Genomic DNA, 15612 nt, shown 5'->3' on the forward strand with positions numbered 1-15612 from the left:
TGGTGGCCCTGGCAGACGGGGAGGCGAGGGCCCCTTTGGACCTGGAAGACTTGAGGAGAAGGGGCAGAGGCACCAATGCCCCAACCAGCAAGGGGGGGGCAATGCCACTCACACCATCATTCACTTAACGAGTGTCACTGAGCACTGAGGACCAGCCAAACTGTGTGGAAGGGACACAAGAAAAGACAGAGCTCCTTCCTCCAAGGAGCTCATGGCCCAACAAGCAAAACACAGCCGTGCAGATGGTGATTCCCGAGGGAGGCTGAGTTCGAGCGGCAGCAGTGCCACTTTAGCTGGGTGACCCTGGGCACACCCTCTCATTGTTTGGGGCATCAGCTCTCTCGTCAGTGAAATGGGGTTCATATACCAGTTATGCAGGGCTGTCCTGAGGCCGCCACGTGGAGACCAGCACGGAAAGCACACCCGCGCTCTGATAAATGGTACCCATCACCGCTGCCACTTACGTCAGATCTCTCCCTTGCCAGGGCTGCTCTGCGGACCACAGCCTCCCAAAGACTCGGGTGGCCGGGACAGGGCTCCTTGTCTGGCCTTGGTCCATGCTGGTTGCTATAACAACACACCGCAGACCGGGGTGGGAGGACCTTAAACATCAGAAATTCACTTCTCCCACTGCCGGAGGCTGGAAGCCCAAGATCAGGGGACGGCCTGGCTGGGTTCTGGGGAAGGTCTTCTGGGCTGCAGACTGCAGCCTCTCGCTATGTCCTCACATGGTGGGAGGAGCCAGGGCTCTCTCCTCTATAAGGACAGGCCCGCTGTCCTCTCCCCTCGAAGGTCCAGGCACTGGCCAGCCTGGCTTGGCGCCCACTGGTACTCTCTCCAGCCACAGACCGGTATTAGTTTGCTGCTTGGGAGTGGTCCTGGAAATCGCCCTGGGCTCTGTCCTGCACACTCTGGATCAGTCTGAGGGCTCTGCGACTCAGACCCGGCCTTTGGCTGGTTGCTGCAGACCTTGGCCCTTGGAGATCACACTCGTCTGGACAGCATCCTTGGTTCCTAGGTCCCTGAACCCACTGTCTCCTGGAGAGCTGTCTGCAGCCACCCAGGATGCCTGTAACTTCATGCCCTCCCCATACGGCCTTCACCCCCTGTCTTGGCCTCCACACTCTCATACGAGGCCAGAGAACGGGATTCAGGTCCAAAGACCCCTTGGTCTGCCCACGAGACGCTCCCCCTTTCCCGTCCTCTCTGGGGAGTCCCAGCCCAGGGGGGAGGGGCCAACCTGGGATCCGAGTAAAGTTGTCCACCAGTCGTAGTAGGTGCTCCTGCCTGGTGCGGACGCGGATGAGCTGGGCCTGCAGGAGATGCTCGGGGACCAGCGTTTGATTGTTGTAGGGCGTCTCCAGGGCCTGGAGCCGCTTCTGCAGATTCAGAACTGGACACCCCACCGCCACACCTGCAGCATCCTTTTAGGGACTTCATTCAAGTCCTAGGCACTTGAGCATAACCCTGACGTTCTGTGTCACATGTGCATAACTCTGCGTCCTGAACAGGTAAGCACGTGTTTAGTGTACCGTGCGGACTTAGAGTGAGCACACAGAACTTTGTCTGTATCTTGCATGCGTGCGCTCCACACTCAGATATGACGTTACACGACCACAGAACGTACCTACACCCTGTATAACCACTGCGCCCACGAATAACCTGCATGCAGTTAGGAGCTTTGTGCATGCTTGGACATGAAAGCGTGGCCGCTAATATGCTGATCTGGCCTAATCGTGTGTAACTTTCATAAGCGTGTGACGTGTGTTTATGACAACTGGCCACACAGCGTTCTTGAGGGACTTCACTCTCTGCTGATGGAATTGCTTCATGGCCTCACCATTTGGGTTGGGAGCACTTTGAAAGTCAAATCACGTTCAAATGAAACACTCTGACCAACAAAGCTACTTCCCATTCAGAGGCAGGGAATCCTTGATGTGAGAGGCATGAGGCACATCCTTGTGAGATCACTGCATCTTTCACTGCTTCAGACACACACAGCCTCACACATGTGGTCCCTCTCTCTCTACCTCCCTCCCTCCCTCTTGCTGTCTCTCTCTCTCTCTCTCTCTCTCTCTCTCTCTCTCACACACACACGCACACACACACACACACACACACACACACACATGCAACACACACTCCCCTTTCTGCTTCCCCCTCTTCTCCCCCACCATGCAGACCACCCAGGGACTGAGAACTCTCTCCCAGCAGATAGGCAGCAGTGGCCCCAAGGGCTCTCCTGTGAACCTGTGCCTTGTGTCGGGCCGGGCCACACTGTCACCCCAGGAGGGACCAGACAGGACCCAGGTGCTTTACCTTGCACCACCAGCAGCCCAGCACCTGCGGTGAGCAGAATCAGGTAGATGAACAGCAAGACCGTGAAGCAGTTTACCCCATTCCTCTTCTTGGGCTTTGGATCTGAAACACAACCCAGGCAGACAGCTGCTGCTGCAGAGGGCAGAGAGCAGGGGCCCCCAGCCTGTGCCCGAATCCCCTCTGTATGAGCAGGGGGCTGCCCATGAGGTCTCACGAGGGGAAAGACACAAAGGCCCACGACCCCCAGATCATCTTCCCCTTGATTCTCCTTGCCACAAGGCAAGGAGTGCCATTGTCAGCCCCTCATTTATGTGGCAAAAAACCGCTGTGCACACATCCTTAGCTGGAAGGGCGCAGTCTTGTCAGCCTTTCTCCCCGTCGAAGCCCCAGCACGGAACCTGCCACAGGGGTCACTCAATAGATGTGCATCAGAGAAATTGATGAACTAGCATATTTCAATTTCAAAATTCTGGGAGGAGGATGATTGTTCCTGTTTTACAAACAATGAGTGTGGTTTGGAACAGTCGAGAAAACCTGTTAGGTTATAAGACAAGAGCTGGAAATCACGTCCAGGCCTTTGTTTTCTTTTTAATTACAAAGGTAAAACGTGCTTAATATAATTCCTCAAACAATATGGAGAGCATTTCAAGGATTAATAGTCTTATAATTAATCCCCTGAGGTCCTAACCCGCTGAGGTAAGCTTTGTTAACATTCTGGGTTGTGGCCTTCCTTCCATCTCCCCTTCCTCTCAGAAACTTACAAACCCACATCCTCCTAGATAGACTTGTTTTTTTTTTCCTTTTAATTTTACTCTAATGACATCATGTTATAATTACATATTACAGTACATATCAATTATAGCACATGCGCTTTCTGCAGTGAAGTTTTCCATGGACTTCCCTCTAGTTTTCTCAGTAGAGAGAGATTTAACTGTTCTCTTTAATAGTTGCCTCGTATTCCTTGAAGACACGTGGTTATGCTCAGTCTAGCACAGGGTGTTCCCCCCACCCCCATGCACCCCTGGAATCTAGGCCCACACAGCAGCCTGAGTGAGTTCTCCAACACACAACCTGCTCCAGTCACTCCCTTGCCCTCAGCCCTTCAGCTCACTGCCCTCAGGACAAACAGCTCCCCCTGCTGGTTCATGTAGCCTGCCCTCCAGCCAGCTCTCCTATGGCCACACCTCCATACCTCACCTCCCCACTGACACTGACCAATGGTCAGGCCAGACCACTGTAGTTACACCCTTGTAACTTCAGGCAGAGTATCTCCTCTGAATACCCAACCTCCCTTCCTTCTTTCTGCATAACTAATTCGTACTCATCCTTTGGGAGCACAGTAAATCTTTTCCTGCTCCAAGATAGATTCTCAGACTCCCCTCGGCTGGGTAGGACCTCGCTCTGCTTCCCCACATCACTGTATTTTTATCCACTGTGGCCCTGAGCACCTGAGCTGTATATATGTTTCAGTATCCTCCATATGGCCTGGAAGTTTCTTAGGCTGTGCTCCAGCACCAACATGGTGTGCTGGAAAGATGGTGACGGGCTAGATGAATGGATGAATGAGCGGTTTGGGTGCTGAACGTGTACAGAGTGGAACATTTTGAAGTGTTGGGAGAGCATCAGGAATGCAACTTAAGACCTCAGGTGTCCATATAGTCATGATGGTGAAGATGGATAACTTACAGAGGAAGCCTCACATTTAATAGAAGATGGTGGATGGTGAATACTATCTCATAGACAGCAACCAAACATGATGAAACATAGCATGCGATGGGAATAGAAAGATAAATTATGCTTCAGAGACACAGGTACCATAGAGGTCAGAGGTGGAGGTGAAGGCCAGCACGGAAGATAAAGATATTTTCAAATTACATGGTAGAACCATGGTGCAAGGCATTTGAGTAAGGATGATGAGAGGAAAAACAGACATGGTAGTATGATGGGAGTAGTTCAAGCCCAGAATGCTTTTTAATTCAGAGCTATCACCTGGCCTAGAGGCAAGGTATTTTAGAAACTGGGAACTTCAAATCTGTGAGCTTTGTCTAACTCACTCTATACAAAGCAGAGGATCTGATAAATTCTTTACCCTTATGTTGATCATTTCATCTCTTAGTGGTTAGAATAAACTGTCAAGGAAATATCTACTCGCGTTTGGGGTTGACCAGTGAGCAAGAGTTGCTTGAGATGAGAGAATGAAAATTAAAAAAAAAAAAAAAAAAACTTCAGGTGAATAAGAATGAGCTTACCTGGAGTAAACTATGGTTATTCTGGGTAGAGATTTTAGGGAAGCAGGTTTTAGAAATTTGACAGCTCTATTGTCTGACTCACAGTGAAAATGTGGCTCCAGAGAGAAATAAAATTTCAATTCCATAAAAGAGCTCAGTGAAGAAAAAAGGTTGCACACAAATTTTAGGGTTCCCAGGCCTTCCATCTCCCAACCCCTCACCAAGTGGCAGAATATGGCTTGGTAGGTGTACTTCTCTCCTACTGTAACACTAGTGGAAATCAAGTGGGAGCCCCTCTCCCCACATTCCCAGCACTGAGCTACTGATGAGGCCCAGGGAAGTGGTCTCTGCCCTGTGGGTTTGAGGTCTCCCACCCTCTACTTAGTAGCACTGGGCAATGTAGAGCAGTGTCCTCTGCCCCTGCAGGCAGCACAAGCAAGGGGCAAGAACACCAATAGCACAGGGAACAAAACAGACTAGAATAGCATGGTCAGGGCTCTGAAAATTAAATTGTGATTGGAACCATAGCCCACAAAATGAACCAGAATCTACCTACTAAATCTAAATAGTTTATGTAAGAAACGTAAACCTAAAATCATTGAGATGACACAAATGTTGGAATTATTCAATAAGGATTTTAAAGCAGCCATCACAAAAATTCTTTAATGAGTAATTACAAATAAAACTTTTTTTTAAAATGTCACAAAATAGAAGATATATAAAAGAACCAAATGGAAATTGTATAATTTCAAAACACAAAAAAATTTTTTTAAACGTCACCACATTGGCTCAATAGTGTAATAAATACAATAAAGGAAAGAATCACTAATTCTTTCAGTGACTGATAGATAGATAGAACTAAATGATAGAACAACAGAAATTGCCCAATCTGAAAAACAGAGAAAATCATCAACAAAAACAACAACAAATAAACAGAGCCTATGAGACAGGTGGAGCAATAAAAAAGAAAAAATAAAACACATAATACTTATATCATTGAAGTCCCAGAAAAAGCGTGAAGCTGAAAAAATAATCAAAGAAATAATGGTAGCTGAAAATTTCTCAAATTTGGGGAAGACATAAACCTACAGATCCAAGAAGTTGGGCAAATCCCAAACATGGTACATTCAAAGAAACCCATACCAAGACACATAGGCAAAAATCTGAAAAATCTAGACATAAAGAAAATTTAAAATCTGAAGAAAAAGAAAAAATTTTGAAAGCAGCCAGAGAAAAATGACACATTACCTATAAAGTGATACCAATTTGGAATATCAGCAGATTTTTCATCTGAAACCATGGAGATCAGCTAGAAGTGGCACAATATTTTTTGTGTGATGAAAGAAATGAATTGTCAACCATGAATGCATGCTTTAGCAAGGTATGGGAAATAGAGATTCTCAGATGAAGGAAAACTAATAGAAGTTATTGCTAGTAAACCTACATTTAAAGAATGGCTAAAGGAAGTTCTTCAAATAGAATGTTAATGATAGTAAGAGAAGGCTTGGCACTTCCGAAAGGAAGAACAAGAAAAAGGAAAGAAGAATGGGTAAAATACAGGACTATATATTCGACCATACTTCTCCTCATGATTTTAAAAAACCACATTTGATGGTTGAAACAAAAATTATGATGCTGCCTGATGCAGTTCTCAGTGTATGCAGAGGAAATACCTCAGGCAATTCATTTTAAAAAGTGAAGATGATAAAAGGACATAAATGGAAATAAGATTTCTACACTTTACTCAAAGTGATAAAATGTTGATACCAGTAGACTGTGATATGTTATGTATGTATATTGTAATGCCCAGAGAAACCACTAAATAAACTATTCAAAGAGATGTACCACAAAAATCTTATAAATAATTAAAAATAGAATTCAAAAAATGTGCTCAAGTAACCCATAGGAAGGTAAGAAAAGAGAAACAGATGAACAGGAAACAGAAGAAACAGAGAAAATACAAAATAGGATAGCAGATTTAAGCCTAACATACCTATAATTACTTTCATGTAAATAGGCTAAATATACCAAGTAAAGGGTAGAAATTGGCAAAGTGAATGGAAAAGCATGACCCAATTATAAGCTGTCTATAAGAAACCAAACAGTAGAGCTTCTATTCACATGAGACAGAATTGATACAACTGAAAGGAGAAATGGACAAATCCCAGTTATAATTGGGGACATTAATACCCCATTCTCAGCAATTGATAGAAAATCAGCAAAGGTATAGAAGAACTGCACACCACCACCACCCAACAGGATCTAATTAACATTTATAGAATACTCCATGCAACAACAGAAGAATACACATTCTTTCCATGCATACATGGAATATTTACTAAGACCATATCCTGGGTCATAAAACAAACCTCAACAAAATGTAAAAGAAATTAAATTTTACAGATGTTCTCTGACAATAATGGAATAAAAATAGAAATTAATAACATACAGGCAGAAAAATGTCCAAACCCTTGGAAATTTTTTTAAAACTTCTAAATAATGCATGGGTCATAGAGAAAGTCTCAAAGAAAAAAAAAATTTAACAGAACTGAATGAAAGTGGAAATACAACATACCAAATTATGGGCTACATCTAAAGCAGCACTGGAAGGGAAATTTACAGCACTAAAATCTTACATTACAAATGAGGAACGATCTCAAATCAGTAAACTAAGTTCTTACCTCAAGAAACCAGGAAAGAAGAGTAAAATAACCCTAAACAACCAGGAAAAAAAAGAAATAATAAACACCAGAGCAGAAATCAATGAGACTTAAAATAAGGATACAAAAGAGAAAATAAAAAACAAAAATCTGGTTCTTCAGTGGCATGGACATATATACACTACCAAACGTAAAATAGATAGCTAGTGGGAAGCAGCCGCATAGCACAGGGAGATCAGCTCGGTGCTTTGTGACCACCTAGAGGGGTGGGATAGGGAGGGTGGGAGGGAGGGAGATGCAAGAGGGAAGAGATATGGGAACATATGTATATGTATAACTGATTCATTTTGTTATAAAGCAGAAACTAACACACCATTGTAAAGCAATTATACTCCAATAAAGATGTAAAAAAAAATCCGGTTCTTTGAATAAAATCAATGAAATTTATAAAGCTCTAGCAAGAAGGACAAAGATAAAAAGAAAGAAGACACAAATCACCAATATCAATAATAAAACAGGGTATATCACCACAGATGCTGCAGCCATTAAAAACAAAATAAGAAAATACTACCACTAACTATGCTCATAACTTAGAAGGAACGAAACAGTTCCTCAAAAGTCACATACTACAAACACTCAACCAAGATGAAACAGATAATATAAATATCTATGCCCCTTAAATAAATTTAATTCGTAATTTAAAATCTCCTATAAAAGAAATATCCACATCCAGATGATTTTATTGAAATTTCCTAACAAACCTTTAAAAAAAGAATTAGCACCAAGTTCAAACAATCCCTTATGGATAACAGAAGAGTAGAGGACACTTCCTAACTCATTTTATATGATAAGTATTACCCTAATATGGAAACCAGACAAAGGCAGTACAAAAAGAAAACTAAAGATCAATATTTCTCATGAAATTTGGTACAAAAATTCCCAACAAAATAGCAGTAACCCATATCAAGCAATGCATCAAAAGGATTTACAGGGGCTTCCCTGGTGGCGCAGTGGTTGAGAGTCTGCCTGCCGACGCAGGGAACACAGGTTCGAGCCCTGGTCTGGGAGGATCCCACATGCCGCGGAGCAACTGGGCCCGTGAGCCACAAATACTGAGCCTGCACGTCTGGAGCCGTGCTTCGCAATGAGAAGCCATGACAGTGAGAGGCCCGTGCACCACGATGAAGAGTGGCCCCCGCTCGCCGCAACTGGAGAAAGCTCTCACACAGAAACGAAGACCCAACACAGCCAAAAGTAAATACGTAAATAAATAAATTTATTTTTTTTAAAAAAAGGATTTACATACCATGACTAAATGGGATTTCCAGGTATACAAGCCTGGTTCAATATTAGAAAATCAATGTAATCCACATATCAATAGGCTAAAGAAGAAAAATCATATAATCATATAGTTGATGCAGAAAAAGCACTTAACAAAATCTAATTCATAATAAATTGTCATAATTATCACTCTCGTAATAACAAATTTATAATAAACCTGTCAGCAAACTAAAAAAGAAGAGAACATCCTCAAGTTAAAAAAAAAAAAGAGAATCAACAAGCTATCTAAAGCTTACAGTCAGTCTTAATGGTGAGACAGAAAACTTTCCTCCTCAGGTTGGGAACAAGGCAAGGATGTCTGTTCTCACTCTCTTTTTCTGTATACAACTGGAAAACAAGTGCAAATCGAAATTTAAAACACAATGGTGGGACACATTGGCGCAGTGGTTAAGAATCTGCCTGCCAATGCAGGGGACATGAGTTTGAACCCTGGTCTGGGAAGATCTCACATGCCGTGGAGCAACTAAGCCCGTGCACCACAACTACTGAGCCTGCACTCTAGAGCCCTCGAGCCAAAACTACTGAGCCAGCGTGCCACAACTGCTGAAGCCCTTGAGCCAAGAACCCGTGCTCCACAATGAAGAGTAGTCCCCCTCACCGCAACTAGAGACAGCCTACGTGCAGCAACGAAGACCCAACACAGCCAAAAATATATAAATCAAATACATAAATTTATATTAAAAATGGCATTTACAATTGCTCCAAAGAAAATGAAATATTTAGATATTAAATTTAACAAAATGTATACAGGATCTGTATGCTGAAAGTTACAAAATCCTCATTAAAAAAAAAAGACCTAAATAAATGCAGAAACATACCATGTTCACAGATTGTAAGACTGAACATAAAGATGGAAAGATGTCAATTTTCAAACTGATCTAGAGGTGTAATATAATTCCTACAAAATCCCAGCAAGGTTTTCAATGGTATAAATTTATACCAAAATTTATATGGGAAGGCACAAGCCCCAGAATAGCTAAAATCATGTTGAAAAAGAATAACTTGTGAGAAATAATGTTACCTGATGTTCAGAGTTACAGTAAATCTACATTATCAAGACAGTGTGGTATTGGTGCAGGGATAGACATGCAGATTAATGGGACAGAATAAAGAACACAGAAATAGACGCACACAAGTATGCCCAACTGATTGTTGACAAAGATGCAAAAGTAATTTACTGGAGGAAGAAGAGACTGTTCAGCAGATGGTGTTGAAGCAATTGTACATCCATAAGCAAAACACACAAACCTTGACCTAAACTTTACATCTTATTAAAAAATCAACACAAACTGAACCATAATATTGTCATGTAAAACTGTAAAACTCTTAGAATTAAGCATAGGAGACATCTTTGGGACCCAGTGCTAAGTGAAAAGTTCTCAGACTTGACACCAAAAGCACAATCCATGAAAGGAAAAATCAATAAATTGGACCCCAATAGAATTAAATGCTTTCGCTTTGCAAAAGACTTTGTTAAGAGGAGGAAATGACAAATTACAGACAGAGAGAGAATATTTACAAATGATGTATCTGGCAAAGGACTTGTATCTTGAGTATATAAAGAATTCTCAAAATGTTGAGTTTTTGTTTAGATTAGTCAAAGACCAAAGAATCCAATCAAAACACTGGCAAAAGGCACGAAGAGACATTTCACTGAGGAGGGTGTACCAACAGCAAATGCACACATGAAAAGGTACTAGCTATTAGGAACGTCATTAGCTATTAGGAAAATACAAATTAAAATTACAGTGAGGTATCACTATCACGTGTCTATCCAAATGGCTAAAATAAAAATAGTAATAATATCAATTGCTGGCAAGGATTGTGAATCTGTTGTACACTGCTGGTGGGAATGTAAAATGGTGCATCCACACTGGAAAAACAGATCAGCTGCTTCTTGTGATACTAAACATATATTTAGAGTCCAGCCATTGTACTTTCGGGCCTCTATCCCAGGGAAATGAAAACTTGTGCTTACACAAAAACTTTTATGTAAATGGTCATAGCAGCTTTATTGGTAATAGCCCCAAACTGGAAAAACAACCTAAATGTCTTTCAATGGGTGAACGGTTAAGCCAACTGTGTACATTCATATCATAGACTAATACTCATTAATAATACTCATTAATAAAAGAACCAACTACGGATACATACAACAACTTGGATGGATCTCGAGGGAATTATGCTATGCGGAAAAAAAGCCAGTCTTTAAAAAGTTACATGCTGTGTAATTCTATTTATATAACTTTCTTTAAATAGCAAAATTATAGAAAGGAGGAACTGATTAGTGGTTGCTGGGGGATAGTGATGGCTGGGCGGGGAGAGAGGGTATGTGCGTCTATGAAAAAGTATCATGTGGGAGATTTTTGTGGTGATGGAACTGATCCAGATCTTGATTTTGGTGGTGGTTACACAAGTATACGCATCTGATAAAACTGTAGAGAACTACATTCACACACACGAATGAGTGCGTGTAAAACTAAAGAAATCTAAGTAAGCTCTGTGGGTTGTACCAATATCAGTTTCCTGGTTGTCATATTGTACTAGAGCTATGCAAGATGTTATCACTGGGGGAAAATGGGTGAAGGTCACAAAGACTTCCCTGTACATTTGTTTTTTGCAACTTTTGATTGCAAAAATTTACAATTATTTCACACAAAAAAGTGAAGAAACACCTCTGGGTAAAGTCAGATTTTAAAAAAAAATTCTAAGAACTAGTGACACGACAAAAAATAAAGTCAGAACAATGACATGAAATGAAAGAAGTCATATCAGTAAGGCTGACCCTGCATAGACTCCAGGGTTAAGGTTTGTTAGGAGAATATTTAAAATTAACTTCAGAGCAGGAAGAAGGGACAGCTAGCTCTAATGTTGGGGCCAATGCTTAGTGTTAATTAAAACAAACAACAAAAAAAAACATAACTTTCTTTCATAATTTGTATTTTTGGGGGTCTTCTCTGTCAGGAAGGATGTTCTTCAGATAGAAATTGATGGGAAGGAATATCATGAAGAAATGTGTGAGACCTGAAATAGTTGAGGGCTTTGGGTGAGAGGGCCAGATTACATTCCACAGACGGGCAAAAGGTTGCCAATGTGGTAACAGAACTTGAGAAACCAGACACATCAGGAGACTGACAGGAAGACCTGAACCAGACAAATGCTCATATTTTCAAGAAGGTGAAAGGAGCGCATCCCAGAAAGATACGGTCCACAGGGACAAATGTGAATTCTCTCGTTCAGGCTCAAATGCTCCATTGTTGAAGGGGAGAGGGGCTGATACTGGTTCGTAAGGGAAGACCTGGGGTTTTGTTGGACTTTCAGGGCAGCAAGAGCCAGCAGTCTGTGGTGCCTCTTCAGAAAACTAAAGCAAATCTTCAGCCTACAGAGAGCTAGGTAGGTAGATAGATAGATAGATAGGCAGATAGATGAATAGATAGATAGACAGGTAAACGAGGCTGGAGCCGTTTAGTGCTAAAGTAAGTAGATTCTTCATCTCAGTAAAGCCCTGAGTGGGTAACTGTGTTACAGAGCCTCACAGTGAGTGCTGTCCATGATGGCACTCATCTAGTAAGTTCCATATGTTCTTTGTATGAGGAGGTAGAAGCTGTGAATGCACTTAGGAAAGTGTCCCATCCAAACTGGAGTGATTTTGGTCTGGGGTTAGATTTTTACTTCGTGGTATCTATAACCCCAGTCAGAAATCTGGGATTCACCCTTGACCCTTGTAGCATCCTCACTTACCTTGTCCCCCCACTATAGTCCTACTGATTTGACTTTTTTAAAAAATATATTTATTTATTTATTTGGCTGTACCAGGTCTTAGTTGCAGCACGTGGGATCTTCGTTGCTGCATGTGGGATCTTGGCTGTGGCATGTGGGATCTAGTTCCTTGGCCTGGGACTGAACCCAGGCCCCCTGCATTGGAAGCATGGAATCTTAGCCACTGGACCACCAGGGAGGTCCCTGATTTGACTTCTAAAATTTCTCCAGAGCATTCTCTTTTCCTTCCACACACCCACTGCCTCACATCATCTCTCGCTGCCAAGCTCGTCTCTGTCCTCAGGGTTACTCTTTCCAACTCGTCCCCCATCTATGACGGTGAGTAACCTCAAGTGCAGATCACTGGCTGTCAGCCCAACTTCAGTCTCTTCAAAGCTCCCCATTGCCCTTGCCACTTACAAATCGGCACTTGCCATCCACCTCTACAAGGATTAAATCAGGAACCGCTGCAGCGGCTGACCTTCAACCACCCCTGAAAGGAGTTCAGCGGGGAGATCAGGAATGAGGCTCTCTGCGCTCTGGGAAAAAACTGGCAGAACAGGTCTTCAGATAGGTAGATATTTTCAGGAGAAGATTTTAGGAGCCCAATTCTTGCATCTCCTCTATTTAGAAAAGCGCTAGAATCATTAGCAGGGACATCTGCTCCTTTTGACTAGCAACGAGCCTCTGCCAACATGTGTGCTTGACTGCACATCCCCCCTTCACTAAAGTCATATATAACACTGCCCTTCCCCCCTGCCTCTTTGGAGCAGTTTCTCAGAGCTCTCTGAGATGTTGTCTCCTGGGCTAGAGTCTTCATTTTGTCCCCAATAAAACTTAACTCCCATCTCTCACATTGTGCTTTTTCTTTTTTCTTCAGTAGACACCCTCAGGATAAAGTCCAAATTAATTGGTCCTAGTCTCAATCCCCACTGAGCTCCCCCACCCGATTCTGACCCTACAATATGGAGCTATTTGTATTTTTTCTGAATCTTCCTTGGGAAGGTGTCATAAACACGTTGTGCCCTACCCCAGCTCCAGCCTCCATCTCCTTTCTCTAACGAATCCTTGCTATCCCATTAAACTTTAGAAGAGCTAAAGCTCAGCTCTGCCCTCCAGGGTCCCACATCAGCTTAGATCTGTCCATAAAGTCCTGTGCAAATCTCAGTGACAGCCAGTAATGAACTGTATAGAAATGGGTTACGAATAGGCTCTCTCTGCCGCCCTCCATCCGACATGACTGTGGGCTCCCTGGGGCCAGAGGCCGGGTTGATCCGTGTCTATTTTCTCAGTGCTGAGTGCAGTGTCCAGCATGGAGTAGGTGCCAAATCTGTTTGATCACCTGACTTTACTTGAACATTTTTAGTATCTTAAAAAGGCATGTGTCCAGAACACTGCCTTCTCCAAAGTTCTGAATAACCAACAATTATTAAAGTCATTTGCACTCCTGCCTTCTCTGTTACCCCACTGTGAACACCTAAAGGCAGAACGCTGGACCCTTAATCTTTATACCCCCATAATTCCAGCCACTGACCTGAACAAACAGACCCTGGGTGAGAGGGACAGTCAGGCCAGGGGACAGAGCTGCAGTTGTTCCTGCACATACAGTCTCCAGAAAAGAGAGTGGGAGTGGGAAAGACTGATCAACTTGGAAGACAATTCCAAGAGGATATTCTGAAATGGGAAATCAGAGCTCTCCTGTGGGAAGCACTCACCAGTGACTTTGCATGCTACAAATTCTAGAAGATTTAAAAAACTGCATCACCTGTGTAACACTGAAGGCGAAAATAAAACAACAGTTGACTGAATTTTTAAAATCTGAGTTTAATCTAAGACAGATTAATTATGAAGCTGTAACATACCCTAGCCCACACCAAATGGAGAACACACTCCCCGAGGAACACATGAGTTTTCACAGAAGACATCTTAAAGAATTTTAACAGAATTGCATTAAATAAATTTTCACAGAAGACATCTTAAAGAATTTTAACAGAATTGCATTAAATAAATATGACACTTGGCTTCAGTTTTGTGGAACTTTTTCATCCCTCTTGTTTTGCATTGTCCTTTCATCACACACGTCACAAACATAATCTGTGTGTCAGAATGAGACACTAATAAAAAGGAGGGACATATAATAAGCATTAGCATTAATTGAAGGGAAAATATTTAAATACAGTTTAAAGGAGTCACGAAGCTAAAAAAACCCCTGTATGCTAAAGACACAGCATCTTTACTAGCATTATACAAATTTCCAATGGAAGCATGGAGGTATTCCAGAAATGTATTATTGACTCTCTAAGGTGCAGACCTAGACTTTCAATGGACTCGTCTATTCTTATGCCGCCAAGAGAAAGACTACATCACAGGCAGTGTCATTACTGGGGACTAGTACTTTACCATTAAGTTCAAAGGTCTCCATTGTAGACGGCATGGTTTGGTCCAGAGTCGTTCTTTCTCTGGCGCTAGCTGAGAGCTCTTTCTCCTTGAGAATTTCCTCATTTTCCATTGCTAAGTTTTATAGATGGCCAAAGTCCTGGAGCCAGCAGAAATGCTCCCCACAAGAGGAACCACTCGGGGAAAGATTGTTCCCTTTTAACTACTGCTGCTACTGGTGGAGCACACAGCACTTCCCTTGGCTCTGATTTCTGAATTTGCAAAATGTTTCCTGACATGATCAGGCTTAGGTATTTCTCAAACATGGGCTATTTACATGTGGAGCTCCTGCTTAGTGCAGCTGCTTGTTAAAGGGGGTGTGGGGAGTTGGGACACAAGTCACAGGTCCTTGAACCCACCCCTTGTTCCCAGGCCCCTGAGAGCAGAGCCGATGATCCCCCACACTTTCTCCATCTGTCCAGACCCTGCCATCATCCCAGACCCTGTTTATTGTCGTGGGACCTCTCCAACCCACCGTGAAACCTGCCTCCTCTGACCTACTTCAACCCTTAGAGTTCATCCTTGCTACTCAAAGTGTGGGCCACGGACCAGCAACGTCAACATCACTTGGGAACTTTTTATAAAGGCAGAGTCTCAGGTCCCACCCCACAAAGACTGAATTCAAATCCACAGTTTAAAAAGGTCCCCAGGTGGTGTATGTACGCATTCAAGTTGGAAGCGCCTGGCTCTACCCCATACATTTTAGTGTTTAAGTATGTTTCCTCTCATAGCTTTCCTGTGTTCTCTCTGTGTGCGTGCACATGCGTGCTTGCTCTGGCCCCAGTAAGATCTGAGCTACTTAAGAGAAACCCCTTTGCTCTGCCCCCTACACCAGGCACTCCCCACCAGGGAGGTTGTATAGCACAGTA

At 42.9% G+C, this 15612-nt stretch overlaps 1 protein-coding gene across 1 annotated transcript in view; it reads right to left on the reverse strand.

Annotated features, from left to right (window-relative positions):
* Nucleotides 1-14790, reverse strand: part of MARCO (macrophage receptor with collagenous structure) — a 32584-nt gene extending 17794 nt beyond the window's left edge. The window contains exons 1-2 of the mRNA XM_079924408.1: nucleotides 14708-14790; nucleotides 2320-2421 (exon numbers count right to left, since the gene is read on the reverse strand). Coding sequence (XP_079780534.1) covers nucleotides 2320-2421; nucleotides 14708-14741 — 136 coding nt within the window. The 5' untranslated portion in view covers nucleotides 14742-14790. The remainder of the gene's footprint in view (nucleotides 1-2319; nucleotides 2422-14707) is intronic.
* Between the last annotated feature and the right edge of the window lie 822 nt (nucleotides 14791-15612).

This window comes from Stenella coeruleoalba (assembly GCF_951394435.1).
Source record: "Stenella coeruleoalba genome assembly, chromosome: 6".
Taxonomy (NCBI): Eukaryota; Metazoa; Chordata; class Mammalia; order Artiodactyla; family Delphinidae; genus Stenella; species Stenella coeruleoalba.